This window comes from Styela clava, chromosome 9 (assembly GCF_964204865.1).
Source record: "Styela clava chromosome 9, kaStyClav1.hap1.2, whole genome shotgun sequence".
Lineage (NCBI taxonomy): Eukaryota > Metazoa > Chordata > Ascidiacea > Stolidobranchia > Styelidae > Styela > Styela clava.
The window spans coordinates 10,673,069-10,689,812 of NC_135258.1; the positions used below are offsets into that span (position 1 = coordinate 10,673,069).

The following is a 16,744-nucleotide window of genomic DNA, read 5'->3' on the forward strand; positions in this document are numbered from 1 at the left end:
CAGTCGCTTACTCGCTTGTAGTCGGGTTTGTAAAACACACGAGAAAGAAGTCGAGAAAACGATGTCTAACGAAATAGTCTTAAACCTGGCAACGGAACTTTATTACACACGTAAGGGATCTATGGACTGTTTTGCTAAATGCTTTCGTTGTTCTTGTTAAAGTGATTGCTGCTGGAGAAAATCGATTTTCTCGGCAATTAATAAACAATCGGCAATTAAAAATTGTTTTGAAAGAATTCGTCGGAGAGCTAATACTTTTTTTTTTTTAATTTTTTATGGCTGTATGGGGTGTGACAAAAATTCAAGATTTTGCTGTTTTATTTTACTTCAAGGCAATACTCAAACATTTTAGGATAGGATAGGATCCCGGGGGAGAGGAAATCCGATAAGACGGCTTATCCATATGGCGAACCACGGCCTGTCGTCCGGTTACCATTCCAAGTCGGGTATGGGATTAGTTATATATATTGTTTGTTTCGGAAGCATGGACTTTAATCCGTCACGCTTATCCGTCAATCTCTTCAGCAAACTCGTTGCTCTCTCAATATAACTTTTCAGGGGGAAAATATATTTTGGTTGTTGTTTGTATAGGTGTTGAGAAAAAAGTTTTCTCTGTCGTTTCACGACGAACACATTGGCAGCGCATTGACTGCACAATCCCCTAAGTCAGGCCTGCACAACATACGGCCCGCGGGCCGCATGCGGCCCTCTAGATACTTCTGTAAAGCCGCATTGTTATGCAAGCGCGCCGCTACCCCGATCATATTCGAAATTGTGAAATTTATGTTTTGCACTAGTTTCAATAAATATCGAACTTTGTGTGAAACTGGTGTGCCCTTCGTGACCCCTAATATTCGTTTCTAGACCCCTCGCCCCCCCCCCCCTCCCCCCTAGTTTGGGAAACCCGGATTTAGATATCTCAGTATTGAGTATTCAGACTGAATCACGCACAAAACAATATCGGTATACAATCTCACACCCATTAGTGCATATAAGCAACCTACTCGCACAAAAGATATTGCTATTTACTATAAAATTTCAAATAAATTGGAGCAGATTTTGTAGAAAAATGTAATTTAACAGTCAAAAAACTGCAACAGAGAAAGATCTATTGCTACTAAAGGGATTGTTTGCCTAACCTACAATGGAAATATCCAATAATGGTAGATATGAAGCGAACTAACTTCTTTCTAACAAGAAAAAGACTTTCAATTATGTTGATGTTTAATCCATAACAAAGCAATGTTAACGACAAGCGAACAGAAAACAGAATGACAAGTTATCGTAAGAAAAGCACGTAAGTAATCATGCGTGACAAAAACATAAACAAAACAATTGTGACTCATAACGGCTATTATTAGTTAAGTGGTTCGCCACACTACCCCCCCAGACGGAATGAGTTATAAAAATCTAGTGGGTTTACGAGTTTTTCTACCAAATTTGGTTCTGTAATCATAACCGGTTGTAGGTTCGGATGAACGATCGTCTGTAGAACGCTGATTGTTCGTTGTTGTTTTAGGGATTGGAGGACGTCCTCTTGGTTTAGGAATGGATACAGAAACAGGATGGTCGAGATCAAGATGAGCTGGCTTTAACCTGTCAACAGAAATAGTTTCGCTTCGGTTTCCAATCTGTACTTTGAAAGTTTTATTCCCATGTTGCAAAACTTCGAATGGTCCTTCATAAGGTCTTTGTAAAGGAGATCGGTGTGCGTCACGACGAATAAACACGAACTTGGCTCGATTGAGTGCGGCTGGCATTCTTGCTCTGAAAGGACCATGGTGCGACGTAGGAATTGGAGCCAATGATCCTACTCTTTCTCTGAGAAGCCGAAGATTTGTGGTCGGGCAGCTATTGTCTTTAGAGTCTGATATGAAATCACCGGGGACAGTGAGGGGAGCGCCATAAACAAGCTCAGCTGACGATGCCGTAAGATCTTCTTTCGGAGCTGTGCGGATTCCCAATAAAACCCATGGAAGCACGTCCAACCAGTTTGAATCATTGAGTCGTGCCTTAATGGCAGATTTCATTGTTCGATGAAAACGTTCTACCAAACCATTTGCCTGTGGGTGGTAGGCTGTAGTGTGATGAATTTTTGTTCCCAATAATTCGGCAACAGCAGACCAAAGGCCTGAAATGAACTGTGATCCTCGGTCAGAAGAAATGTGAAGTGGAACACCAAAACGGGCAACCCAATTTGACAGGAAAGCTCGGGCACAAGACATAGTTGATATGTCTTTGAGGGGAATGGCTTCTGGCCACCTTGTGAAACGATCTACTATTGTAAGAAGGTAATTGTATCCTTGTGATGGTGGTAAAGGACCAACTAAGTCAATGTTGATATGGTCAAAACGTTTGTCTGGCATTTTGAAATCTTCTAAAGGGGCCCGTATATGACGATTTATTTTAGACTTTTGGCATTCCAGGCATGTTTTGGCCCATTGTCCAATTTGTTTGGAAAGACCATGCCACACAAATTTTTGTGAGATCAGTTTGCGAGTGGTACGTATGCCTGGATGCGAGAGCCCGTGAACCGCATCAAAAATTTTTCTGCGCCAGCTGGCAGGCACTATAGGTCGTGGTCTACCCGTAGATACGTCACACAGCAATGTAAATTTGCCGTTGCAAAAAGGGACATCTTCGACACGAAGGCCGGTGATAGCAGTGCGGTAAGCCTGTGTATCCTTGTCGTTTAGTTGATCTGTGGCCATAATTTCATAATCGATGCCGTCATTGATGTCGTTGATGACCGCGCGCGACAGGGCGTCGGCGACAGTATTATCCTTACCGGAAATATGTTGTATATCCGTTGTGTATTCAGATATGAAATTGAGGTGACGCTGTTGTCGCGCTGACCATGGCTCAGAGACTTTTGTCATAGCAAAAGTGAGGGGTTTGTGATCTGTAAAAACCGTGAAGGGTCGTGCTTCGAGAAAATAACGAAAATGTCGTATTCCTAAGTAAACGGCCAAAAGTTCCTTGTCGAATGCACTGTATTTCGTCTCGGGTTTGCGTAGCTGTCTACTATAAAATGCGATTGGCTTCTAAGATCCATTTAACTTTTGCTCGAGCACACCTCCTAAGGCAACGTCCGAAGCGTCGACTGTGAGGGCAGTTGGTGCGTTTGGTTGTGGATGTATAAGCATAACTGCATTTGCCAGTACTTTCTTAGTTTTTTCAAATGCACATATCATACTGTCAGTCCATTTGGGCAAAACCTTCGACTTCTTGGGCAGGCCGGAAAGTGCTGCGAATAGTGGTTGCATTATTTGGGCAGCTTTGGGCAAAAACCGATGATAGAAATTAACCATGCCAAGAAACTCTTGAAGGCCTTTTACAGATGAAGGGCGAGGGAAATTAGTTATCGCCTTCACTTTATGGGGGAGAGGAAAAGCACCCTCTTTTGTAACAGTATGTCCCAGGAACTCTAATTCGCTTAAACCGAATTTACATTTGGCAGGATTGATAACCATACCGTGACTTTTTAGCCTTTGGAAAAGATTTCGCAAGTCCTTTTTGTGTTGATCTTTAGACGTACTGGCGATAAGGATGTCGTCAAGATAGACAAATACGAAAGGCAGACCTCGACAGATGGTATCCATTAAACGCTGGAATACCTGGGCGGCGTTTTTAAGCCCAAACGGCATGCGGAGAAATTCAAATAGGCCAAACGGTGTGATAATGGCAGTTTTGGGGATATCTTGTTCATGAATAGGTATTTGATGATAACCGCGAACAAGATCCACTTTAGAGAAAATTGTCCTTCCCGCAAGACGGGCCGTAAAATCTTGTATGTTTGGGACTGGGTAGCGGTCAGGCACGGTCATATCATTGAGACGTCTGTAGTCTCCACATGGGCGCCACCCGCCGTCCTGTTTAGGTACGATGTGAAGCGCAGACGCCCAGGGGCTATTTGAGGGTCGGATGATTCCGAGTTCAATCATGTTATCAAACTCTGCCTTTGCCGCGGCTAGCTTATCGGGGTGCAATCTTCGAGCCTTTGCGTGCACCGGGGGGCCTTCTGTAACAATATGATGCTTTACCCCGTGTGCAGTGGTCGGGTTGCTGAATGTGGGGCGCGTTAAATCAGGAAATTCGTTCAGAATTTTGGCAAAATCGTTTTCGGCTACGTAGTGAAGGCAAGGCGGGGTGCCAGTAATCGTTCTGGTTGGAATACAAGCGTATGTGCTTGCCTCGATAAGTCGTTTGCCCCTGATGTCAACCAAAAGTCCGTGAGAGCGCAAAAAATCTCCCCCGATAATTGCCCGTGAAACATTGGCTAATGTGAATTTCCAGGTAAAATTTCTACCGCATATAGTCAAAGGCACTTTTCGTGTGCCATATGTCCTAATTGAGGTGCCATTAGCTGCCAAAAGTGCTTGTCCTGGTCGCCCGTAACGACGGTCATGACCGGTGGCAGGCAGCACGCTGACTTGTGCACCCGTATCAACTAAAAAACTGCGTCCAGAGTTTTTGTCTGTGACGTAATAAAGGTTTGAATCGCCGACCGCCAAAGAGGTTACTGACGGTCGGCTATGGCGTTTTCCGAAACCACAAAAGAACATGGCGGGCGACATTTTTTGGCTTTCTTGCCGAATTTCCTGTGATAAAAACACATTTCAGACAAAACATGAGATGGTTTGAACGAACTGGTTTTTTGTACAGCGTTTGTCACCTCATAGCCTTTTGCAGTTAAAATATCATCTGCTTTCCTTGCCAGCTTCCGAAAATCGTCGCCCGTGGTTGTTAAAATGTCTGTAAGTTGAGACCGGACGTCTGGTGGCAGATGACTGACGAACAAATGGCGAAATAAGAAATCAGGTGTCTTACCTACTGGATACAATGCAAGCATGTTGTCCATAAGTTCCGTTGCCGTTCCATCCCCTAGTCCAGGCATTGAACAAAGGCGCGCAGCTCGTTCAGGATCCGTTAGCGAACATTTAGTAGTGAGCTTCTCTTTGAGATCTTGGTACTTGTTCGTTTCCGGCGGGTTATTGAGAGCATTAAGAATGCTGGCAGCGGTATTGTCATCCAGAGCTGCAACCACGTAGTGGTATTTTGTTTCATCTGTTGTGATATTTCGAACAGCGAACTGCGCTTCGACTTGGTGGAACCAAACGGCAGGATTTTTAGTCCAGAAAATCGGCAGCTTTAATGATACCGCTGTTAGGCCTACTTTGTTGTCTTCACTCATATTCTTCGTTATGTGCGTATTCTTCTCTCAAAAGTATGCTTTTGAGGTCGGGGTCACCATTTGAGGCGAACTAACTTCTTTCTAACAAGAAAAAGACTTTCAATTATGTTGATGTTTAATCCATAACAAAGCAATGTTAACGACAAGCGAACAGAAAACAGAATGACAGGTTATCGTAAGAAAAGCACGTAAGTAATCATGCGTGACAAAAACATAAACAAAACAATTGTGACTCATAACGGCTATTATTAGTTAAGTGGTTCGCCACAGATATGACTAAATAAATTGTCATGCATATATTTGGGACGATTTTACAAAACTGAACCTGAGTAAAATATTTTTCTGCAGTCAGTTTATACTGCAACATGCAATACCTAATTCTAATAAAAAAGAAATATTGAATATGAAGGGTGGGTTTTCAAGGTAGATGAACCACTAAATACACATTTGCCATCTCATATGCAATACTGTACTTTGTTTTTACTCAAGTAAATAAGATTCTTCATATTTTTAAGCTCCCCAGTAATGAAAGTGTTTCATTAAATTTAACTGTTTCACAATATTATTTTGATTTGTAGTTCATCTTGTGAAATATGTATGTGGCAAAGTTTGCGGCCCGCCGGGCCTTCAGATTTATGCTCGTGGCCCTCGTGGTGATTTGAGTTGTGCAGGCCTGCCCTAAGTCTTTGTCAAACACTTTAACAAGACCATTGTGATACATATGCACGTTTTTATTAGCAGCTTCCAATTTTAACGTTGCGGTTAACGTTACTTACGGCCATTTACTTAAAAAGAGCGAACAGTTTATTTAACAACCAATGCATGAAATTGTTCTAATCAGTTGTGGAACTGGGATAAATTACATCACGGTGAAATGTGTTGGGGCAATTCAACTCAATTTTGTTCTGTAAAAAAAACACTCGAGTCAATTCTAAATGAAATGATTCGGACTCTTTATCAACAAACCGTCACTAAGTCTGGCTCATTGACGCGAGACTCGGATACATTCAGCTCGCCTTGACCCTCGACATTGGGTTTATAGATTAGACTTGTACCATGGACATTTCCCCGACCTTTAACCCCCGAAAAATTTTTCCTATACTTTACCATTGCAAAATTTCCGGAGCTATTTTAAGAGTGACTTTGCGAGTTGGCGCCTGTAAACTGGAGTATGTGTTTCAGACCATTAATATGATTCATTGCATACAACAATATGTTTTTTAAAAGTACAGGTAAAGAATTTTAGCCTAGTCTATCACAGCTATTTCTACACTAATTTTTTATTACTGCAATTAAATTGAAACTCCTAGGAAGACAGAGTGATTATTGAATTGTCTGATTTATATTTAAGTTTCCGAAACACAACTGAAAACTAACGAATAGAGTTCAAAAACGCGAAAACGAGGTAATGTTTACGACCATTCTCGAAAATCTGTCTGAGTGAGAAAAATGTCTGAGCGGATGCGAAAAGGGAGCATTGTTACGTCAATTTTTGCATTTTGCTGATTGGCCAATGTTACGAAGTAAACAAGGAAGTTGATGCTCGGGGAAAGGGACATATACTGCACGACTTGACTACTACGTCGAACATCCTAACTTCGGATGAAGTTACGCCATTATCAACGACAAGTCGAACACACCAATGTCATGCGTAGTTGCTTATGCTCCTTTTTTATTTTCAGCGTTAATGCTTCTGAATGTGCATTTTATGTAATCTGCTTAAATTTCAAAAACGTTGACAAATGAGGCTAGGCTGGTGGACATAACTTGCCGCCTGTATATATATATATATGGATACCGGTAACTGGATGGGTCCTTAGCTGAGCAGTGGCGCCAAGTTTGCTAAATAAGAATATCCTCGTGAAAGACGTAACGGCGGCGGCCATTAAAATGAAACAGAGTCATAGTAACGGCGGCGGCCATTAAAACAGAGTCACACGACAATAAAAAATAAAGCTACAAAACAAGATTTTTTCGGAATGAACGCGGATTTAGGACTTTGTTTAAAAATGACACAGCTTTCAAGTAAATATTACCGATGCAAGTCACATTCTAAAAACACTGCAACTTTTAAACACAGATTGCATGAACGAATTGGAACAGGAACCGGACTCTGGGAATTTTCTTGTAAAGCGGTGGTTCTCAAACTTTTTTAGTCCCAGAGCCGCATTTCAAACCTCAAAGTTATGAAGAGCCGCACACAAACAACGTAAGGTAAAATAGCAACAAACCTTAAGCGCGTATGACAACAACACACGTAACAACTAGAGCTGGGCAAAATATTCGGATGGCATTTTACTATTCGAATATCCGGTACCACGTGACCTGCGCTGCTCTGCTTGGACACCAAACTCGCGTGTCTCCAACTCAATTGTGAATTGTGCGAGATTTCCCAACGGCGCTCGCTATCAGAAAAAAACGACAAATTTAAAAAGTCGTTGTTTCTGCGTCATGGTGTTATATGCTTTGCACTTAACGTATCGTTTCAATTTCATATTTTGTGAAAAAAAAAAAAAAACGACCGTTCCGTAAATTTAGTAAATGTATATATGATAAAATTAACCATTAACCAGTCAAAAACGCTTTATTGCCGAGTGCCGACCTCTTTATGTTTCTATTAATTTGCAAATGGAGTATCGACCTCCGACGTTCTGGGTCCCTGTTATGTATAAACAATATTTATTATTTGACTATTCGGTATCCGTTAAAAATATTCAAATTATTCGATTTTGCCCACCCTAGACTAACAGTCATTTAATATGGCTTTGATTCCTAATAAGTTTGTCAATGCGGGTCGTAATCGTAGAGGATGCAAGGTGCAGTAGCTGCTTGAGATGATTGCCAGATATTTCGGGACCATTTTCGATTACTGGAACAAAATTGAAATGCTCTAGTAAATAAAATAATCATTGAGTTATTCGATTTATACCTAATATTCGGAAATGCAACAAAAACTGAAAATCCACGGAAGCAAGCCAATGATTACAGCCATGTCTAAAATCTTTCCAAGTGAAAAGTGTTCGAGTGGCCGCGAAACGCTTACTGTTGCGTCACTATTGCATCTTGTAGTAGATTAGTGAGTCAACGCTACGCAAATAAACACGGTGGAGTCCATTCGACTAACTAACTGATAGACTTCCTCATTTTAAGTCAATGATTAATTTCCATTGAAAAATTTTGTTTGGAAGTAATTAATTTTCAAAGCATTAACAAGAGCAGCAGGAAAGGTTGTTGAGAGCCGCATGCGGCTATATAGAAGAATGAATGCAGAAAGAGAATAAGTAGGCGAATCTCTTATGAAGGGTAAAGTTGATTATAATTTGACACGTGCATGGAAGCCAGCGATTTGTATCGGTATGAGCGATGTAATCGTCCTCTTTGTGCAATCCCTGACACGCAGAATGAACTTAAGAGGATAGGATTTACATTTTTATCCCGCGGAGAAGGGGCAAGCCAGTTTTTTTTTTCAGCTCTATGGACTTGATGTTGGAGAAAGCCCCCACTAACCAGCGGTGACGTACACCACCCTACCGTGTCGAGGAGCAATTCTCTCGCACAGAATTATTACCCACGCCGTTTGAGCCTGCGAACCCACGCACGACATTGAGGCGTGGTGGCGAGCGTATTCCTAACGCTGAATACGATGCGCCACGCAACAGCAGAGCTTTTCGACCGCTTGCGTTTGCAAGTTGATGTCGGATATGGGAGTAGTTGACCATTATGTGGAGAAAGCCGTAACCGACCATCGGTTACGTGAATCACCACACGATGGAGAGGAGTCCAGCAACCCTCTTCCACATACCTAATTATCACCTACGGGATTCTAACCAGCGTACGGCAATTACAGGTGCGATCTAAGTGTAAAAGTATTCATGAGCCATACTGCCGATATTCACGCACATCAATGAAAAAATATAATTAGGAAGTATTGTTTCTGACACAATTCATTTTAAAAAACGTGCTCCATGCACAACAGCGGACGGAAGCAACAGACGAACAATTAGTGTCTGGAAACACAACAAATCCCGGAAGATGTGCTTTTTCATTACAACTGTTACCAAAATTGTTCCGACTCCGTTTTTCTATAAAGGTCAAAGAATTGTTCTTTTCAGAATTCGAAACACAACACAAATGTCCAACTTGTCCATATTTAGCCCAACCCCATGTGATTGCAGCGCCTTTTGAAGTCACTGTTGCAGAATGTCGACTTCCACATGATATATCGATTAACGTTAGGTACCCATCACATTCCAGATACTTTTCTAGTTCGAGCAAGGCAGGTGTGCTCAACATGGAAACAGACTTATCTCCTTCTTTTTTCGTTTCTGAAAAGTCTGTGAGTGTAGTTGCTGGAAATCCAAGCTGTCCTGCTTCATTCCATCCCCATGCGTAAATATCACCAGATTCTTAAACAGAAATGGATTCATGACAAGCAATGTAATTGTATTTCAATTCTATAGGGAATTTTACAATACAGTAATTGTTCAGTGCATGTAAGAGAGAAATTATGTTCAAAATATGCCTCTTCTATCATGTTATGTGTTGGAACTCCTAAGTGTATGTATGTATGTATGTTTATTAGTCACGTAGTAGTAAGCAGTATAAAAAATTGACAATATTAATATTGGAGACGGGACGCATGCACAAGACCGTACTGGCCTAAAACACAAATGTGCGACATGCACTCCTTTTGACAAGTACAGAACAAAAAATACAGAACTGTTATACAGAACTTCTGAGTGACCATTGTTAAGTTTATAATTTCAAATGTTTTCATTTTAATAAGACTGATTTATGTCCAACTCGCGATTGTTCGAAACCATCAAACTCCACAGAGCATTGGGCTATAGAATTAGAATCTAGAGCAGACATGGGCAAACTATAGCCCGTGGGCCAAATCCGGCTCGTTTGGCTAATTCAATCTGGCCCGCCCGATGCTGCCACAACCGAAGTAAAAACCAAATTTTGATGTTTTAGCTAAAAATAACTCAGAGAATTGGTGAGGTTGGGATTAAATTTAGTTTATGCACGAGGCTCATTGTTTTCCACTTTTGCTTTTGGAACAGTGTAAATATTGTTCATAAAATGCAACTCTTTATCAACCAGTGAGCGCCAAGCGTTTTGCAACTTTGACTAAATTTTCGACCCGCTAAAAAGGAGTGAAAAATTGATCTTCAGATAATAGATCAATACTTGGTGATTATACGAAGATGATTACGGTATATTAATTTTCATTGAATATACATTCTGATGTTTATTGTACCTGCAAGAGATAAAGAATGCCAACCTCCAGCTGCAACTGCTTTTATGTTAACACCGCACAACATATCAATCAGCTTGGGTTTTTCTGCATCATCTAATGAACTATGCCCTAATTGTCCCCGGCTAAAAGACAATGTGTAATATTGTGAGTAACATAAGGGGCATCAAAGGTAAACAATTATCATTTTAGATTTCAGAATATGTCACCGGATATCTACTCACTGTTTGCCAAAATAAGTATGAAGTTAGTTTTAATTCCTTGGAAAAGGAAAACAAAACCGAAAATACACAATAATAAAAAAGAATGTTCGAAACATGTAAAAATATGTGAGATATATATATTCTAAATATTTTTAAGTGTTAAATATCCAAGGTATGAAATATTGAACTGGATATAATAATATTATTCGGACCTCCAGAAGTATGTGCACCAAGATGGCGTACAGCCTGAACATAGTATGTGTACCAGGTTAGGGTTCAGGTTGTACGCCATCTTGGTGCACATACTTCGGGAGCGCCTATTAATTTTTAGAATTGGACGTACCTACCTGTTCCCCATGTGTAAACATTTCCACTTTCAGAGCATGCAAGTACATGGCTGACGCCACAGCATATTTGTGAAATTTTTGTTAATGAAATAATCTGAGTTGGTATATTGTCTTCATTCCAACGATAAACGTTACCGCTTTCTTAAATTTAGACATGAATCTAATCAGATAAGGTTAAGTAACAAAATCGGTATATTGTGTGTGGATCAATCTTCACTGCAAATTTGCATTTTGAACACACAAACAAACTCAGAGAAGTGAAAACATTGTATGAATCTTTCAGAGATGGAGATAAGAAGAAATGATTGTAATATTCAGTGAGGTCAAATATTATCATGAAGAACATGATTGGGTCTGGTCTGTACAAACACTATACCATATCAAAGTCAGCTTGTATCTGACATAGCTAATAGCAACAATTTACAAAAAATGTTCTGAAATATTTCTGAAAATTGATGATTAACAATATCAAATGCAACTGATTACTCCATCAAAATATTTTAAAGACCAATGCAATGTCTGATATGCTTTACATTGAATTATACGGATACTACAATATTCAACTTTGAACACTGTTATAAAGACAAGGAAAATCAAAGTAAAAAGAATGAATGTACAAAATCAACGAATAACTATGAATACAACAAGTGTATCTAATTAGAGATATAATTAATAAGTTAAATAAGTATAAACTGGGTATTACCTGTAACACCAAACAATGTGGATGAATTTTCAACCAAATCTAATTGTTTTAATGACTGTGGTGAAGCCATTTGATTACAAACTTCTTCATTTGTTTCATTAGAATATTTATAAAGCATCCCCTCAGAATCTACAACAAACAATTCATCTTCCTTTAAAGTTGCACATTGTCCTCTTTTTGAAATGTTTATTTCACATCTTTGACAGTTACCCCAAAAACCTCTGATTGTCAAAGTCCCATCATCTGTATAAAATGAAATGAATATATTGAATAAACTATACATGTATGAGTTGCATATTGAAAACGATTGACCTTTGTGTAGCCCGGCACAATTTACCGATTTAGTTCTTCAAGTCATGAAGCTGTGCAGTAGGGATGGGCAATGTAGAATGATTTACTATTCTAGAATAGTTAAATCGAATCCAAAATACCGAATCCTATTCTATTTTCATTTACAGCCACATTGTAAGCTAAATGGCTCAACTGAACTCCACACTGTTTCAATAACAAAACTAACTGTACTAACAGCTTCAACAAATTAAATAGAAGTCATCTAGTAATAGGAATATGGGAACTGTTTTATTTCAATGAAAAACATTTTAAAATCAGAACAGGAATGTGAAAAATTCCAAAAAACAAGATTGTGGAATAAGAATGTGAAAAATTACAAAAAATAAGCTTGTGGAAAAGAAATGTGAAAAATTACAAAGAATAAGATTGTGGAACAAGAATGTGGAAAATTACAAAAAATAAGATTGTGGAACAGGAATGTAAAATATTGCAAAAAATAAAATTGTGCACTTCACATGCAAATTTTTTTGTTGCAGTGTAACACATTTATGCTGGTTAACCGTGATCGTAATTTACTAGCAGTCAATCCTGCACTAGAAAAAGATCGTTCTGAGAATGCCGATGTCGCTGGCATGCATGAATACTTATCTGCCAGTTCTTTCAAAACAGGTGTAACTGTGTTACTTTTCCACCATTCCAAAGTATTTAAGTTGATTGATTTCTGTTTTTAAATAAGAGGCCGCTTCTTCCGAAACGCTAGCAACTTCATCATCATTGCCTTCGTCTATTTCTTTGCTGCTGTCGTGGCTTTCAATGCCACAGCCCAAAAGGTCATCTAGTGATTTTGGCAAAATCAAATTGTTGTTCAAAATAGTTGTCGATATCCTTGCTGTTTGCATTTGTCTGTCGTTGTTATATTGTGATCATTTCTGATTCGACACTGCCTTTAATCTATGAGAAAGAAAGCAATCTAAAAGAGTGTTTAAAAAAAAATAAGGCTGCAAAAGGCAAAATTGCAATGCAATGAAACTTACTTGAATACCATCCACTTTTTTGAAATAGCTCGTTTTGTATCTTGGATCCAGCCATGTTGCTATGTTCATGTGAATATACCACGAGTTCTGGTTGAAAACAAACCAAAATCTCTTATGCAGTTGAGTTAAAATTTTGTTCTTAAATAAAGCTGAACTTCTTGAATCTTTTTCACATGGCATGTACTTTTGTGACAATCCTTTGATCAATGGTATCACACCACTTATTGACACATATTTTTCACCCTTCAGGTAATCTTCTGCAATCTGTTAACGAATAACATGTACGTTATTAACAAATTATGTGGCCCAGTACAAGTTATTTTTCTCCTGGTCGCACATACGACTTACCTTAATTGGTTTAAGTTTTTCATCTAGGGTTTAAATTAGTGCCCAGTGGTTGTCTTTTAACTCCAAATGAGCTGACGATGTTGCTTATACAATGAGCCCATTGCAGAGGACTTGGCGAACATATGCTTGCAGGCGACAAAGTCTCTGCAACATACTGTATTTGGAGTTCCATCTTGTGGAAACATCAAGTATGAGCTCCAGCTGATGTTCTTTTTCCTGAGCAGCTTTTAATACTTAGCTGGCTTTTGATGACAAAATCCTCATTTATATAATGGAGAGTAACGCCAAGAAAAGATTGCATTTTTGCACTGCACCATAGATCTGTCGTCAATGCTGCATATTTAACATGATTCAAAACTTTCCTCATTTCCTTCTTGCAATTTAAAAACTTTTTTTCAATATTTCTTGTCGGAGTCCGACGACTTGGCATCTCATATCCGGGTGCTAATTCTTTTATTAGTTTTTTGAAGTTCTCCCCTTCTACTAAACCAATCGGTCTCAAATCACCGACTATAGTATTTAAAATTAGTTCTGTGATTTTCTTCGATTTTGCAAGTGTGAGCCGGGTTTAAAAATAAGAGGCTAATTTCGGTTGCTTTGGTGCAGGCATAATCGAGGTAGCACTTCCCCTCATTTGATCAAATCCAATGAAAATATGTTTTGTCCTCAAATGCTTTAGGAGACTTCCTGTACTGTTGCAGTAGCTTATTTCAAGTTTGCAGTGATTACACACCGCAAATACATCGAACTTCAAAACAAAGTGTTCCCAAACATTAGATGTTTTCCTCTTTCCTGGCATTTTGTATCTAAAGCTAGACTGAGAAATTGAAATTCCTAATAACACAGTAATAAGTCGACTTGAAAGTATATGATATGTTGATAGCAGAGCTGAATAGCGCAAATGGACGTCCAAGTGCCTAGTCAGGTGCCATTTCGGTTTCGATCCGATTTCACGCTGAGATTCCAGCAGGTATTGCAGCTTTCGGCGCGTACCACCCATCATTAGCAAGCGGCATTCTACAAAATACTTTGTAGAAACGATCGTGACTAAAAACCTATACCAGGCCTAAATACTTTTATTGATTATTACCGTCAGTTTTGAAGCACCAGATAAACGCTTATTGCTAATAACAGTTATTTGGAGGGCGTTTTCTGATAAACAATCAACGATTTCGTTATTAAAATAATGAACCATCGCATTCCACAAGATCAACGATTATATTGCTGAAAACGCGTTATTTGGAAGGCATTTTATGACAAACAATCCACGATTTTGTTATTGTATAATAATGAACCAATCTGATATTCAATCAAGCACACCAATCATCCGGTCATGGTAACTAATACTTTAATACTAGCCTACTAAGCGAATCGATCACCTCTTTTCAGTATAATTGCATTTCTTGATCCAGCCATAACAGATACAATTTTCCCATCAAATCGTATTGGTTTGTTGACTATAATGTCACAATGGCAATCAATTTGTGAAAACTTGTTAAATCCTATTCCACATACATACACATCGTCTTCTTTTGAAGCCATTATCTTTTGTGAATCTAAGCCAGCAATAAATAACAACAGCTAAACCCTGCGCTCGGTTAAAAGGGGATTTCCCACATCAACCTAACAATCAAAAAGGAGATGTCGGAGTCAAATTTCGCAACTTTCTGATTGCATCCTTTTTATCATAATATGAAAGAAGTCGTAAATAAGCTTGAAATCTCAACATTACTCAATTTCTCACTCGGGGTTACAAAATAATTGGAGTTTCTGCGTTCTATTTTATTAAATGTTTTTTTTTATTTCATTTTCGTTTAAGAATCGAATCGGATATTTTTTTGAATCGAATACTTGGAAGGTATGTGAGTTTTTTATTATTACACACAGGCACATGTCAGAATAGTCATGTCAAAATATGGCTTCAATAAAAAAATTGAGGTATTCACCTCGACCTTTGCCGGACAAATAAAAAAAAAGGATGGCGGTGATTCGAAATTTTTCTCCGAACCGATTTGAATAATTCACTATTCGATTCAAAATGCCCAGCCCTATTGCATACACATAACATAATAGGATGTATGTATGTATGTATGTATGTATGTATGTATGTATGTATGTATGTATGTATGTATGTATGTATGTATGTATGTATGTATGTATGTATGTTTATTCGTCTCGTAAAAACACAGGAGTTAGTAAATATCAACATTGAAGACGGGATGTATACACAAGATCATACTGGCCTAAAACACATCAACGTGATATGCATAAAATGATTTATGGTAAGCATAAAATGCAATAAATCGAATAAGTATAATATGGTCCTTCATACAGACAGTTGTGCGAGAAGGGTGGATTAGGCAACATGGGTAACGGTGAATATGCCCAACTGTTTGTACAAAGGAGTTGGTGGGACAAGACAACATCAATAAATAGAGACATACAACATGAACTAGAGCTGCGTGCAGCTTTAACAGGCTTCCCGCGTAAAAAAAACTGAAGACGCGTTTTGTTCACTGGAGCGTGAAAGCGTGGTCAGTCATGCATAAAATTTGCAGGTTACGATGGGGGACTTATCATCTGCATGTGATGTAAATTTCATGTCTCTAAGTAGTGTCGTTCTCGAGAAGAAGATGAAAATGTGAAATCCTATATTGCTCACTGGAGCGTATCGCCGAGGTCACTCATGCGTATCCTTGACATATCGTATCCGGAACATGTCCATTAATCATTGTTATGAATTTCAACCCAATAGCATGTATCAATTTTGAGAAATCGCGAAAAAACTGAAAACGCGTTTTGCTCACTGGAGCGTGAAAGCGTGGTCAGTCATGCATAAAATTTGCAAACTATGATGAAGGACTTATTGTCTGTATGTGATGTAAATTTCAAGTCTCTAAGTAGTGTCGTTCTCGAGAAGAAGATGAAAATGTAAAATCCTATATTGCTCACTGGAGCGTATCGCCGAGATCACTCATGCGTATCCTTGACATATTGTATCCGGAACAAGTCCATTAATCATTGTTATGAATTTTAACCCAATACCATGTATCAATTTTGAGAAATCGCAAAAAAACTGAATACGCGTTTTGCTCACTGGAGCGTGAAAACGTGGTCAGTCATGCATAAAATTTGCATTTTATTGCTAGCTGAGAACTTCTGCACATTTGAGGTGAATTTCAAGTTTGTAGGACCAATTTGAAAAAAAAATAATAATAATAATAAATAATAATAATAAATAATAATAATAAAACACAGGAATACAATAGGTTCCCTGCTGACAAGCAGCGGGAAGCCTAAATAATACATAATATATATACATAAGAATAAAATTTGGACATATATCACCCTCGAGTAATGATAC

General features: G+C 38.7%; 1 protein-coding gene and 1 long non-coding RNA gene across 4 annotated transcripts; both read right to left on the minus strand.

Annotated features, from left to right (window-relative positions):
- Positions 1 to 7,699: 7,699 nt before the first annotated feature.
- LOC120339961 (serine/threonine-protein kinase Nek8-like) lies at positions 7,700 to 15,062 on the minus strand. 3 transcript variants are annotated; one of them, XM_039408206.2, is made up of 5 exons: positions 14,760 to 15,062; positions 11,708 to 11,950; positions 11,001 to 11,145; positions 10,482 to 10,579; positions 7,700 to 9,600 (listed from the first exon to the last, which is right to left on the minus strand). In XM_039408206.2, the coding sequence occupies exons 1-5, from the start codon at positions 14,920 to 14,922 to the stop codon at positions 9,113 to 9,115; spliced, it is 1,137 nt and encodes a 378-aa protein (XP_039264140.2). In that variant the 5' UTR covers positions 14,923 to 15,062; the 3' UTR covers positions 7,700 to 9,112. The 3 variants fall into 3 exon arrangements, with proteins under 3 accessions (XP_039264140.2, XP_039264139.2, XP_039264142.2); XM_039408205.2 differs by having other exon boundaries at positions 10,458 to 10,579; positions 14,760 to 15,055; XM_039408208.2 differs by lacking the exon at positions 10,482 to 10,579 and having other exon boundaries at positions 11,005 to 11,145; positions 14,760 to 15,059.
- On the minus strand, positions 11,964 to 13,944 carry LOC144427342 (uncharacterized). The gene is made up of 3 exons (XR_013477908.1): positions 13,381 to 13,944; positions 13,033 to 13,296; positions 11,964 to 12,949 (listed from the first exon to the last, which is right to left on the minus strand). It is a non-coding gene; the product is annotated as an uncharacterized LOC144427342 (long non-coding RNA).
- Positions 15,063 to 16,744: the final 1,682 nt, after the last annotated feature.

Excerpts from the sequence above, each read along its gene's own strand:
- LOC120339961 (XM_039408205.2), bottom strand. The coding sequence starts at position 14,922 with ATGGCTTCAAAAGAAGACGATGTGTATGTATGTGGAATAGGATTTAAC. Across the intron at positions 11,951-14,759 it reads TGCAATTATACTGAAAAGAG|ATGATGGGACTTTGACAATC; the intron begins GTGATCGATTCG and ends CATTTTATACAG. Across the intron at positions 9,601-10,457 it reads GCATTCTTTATCTCTTGCAG|AATCTGGTGATATTTACGCA; the intron begins GTACAATAAACA and ends TTTCTGTTTAAG.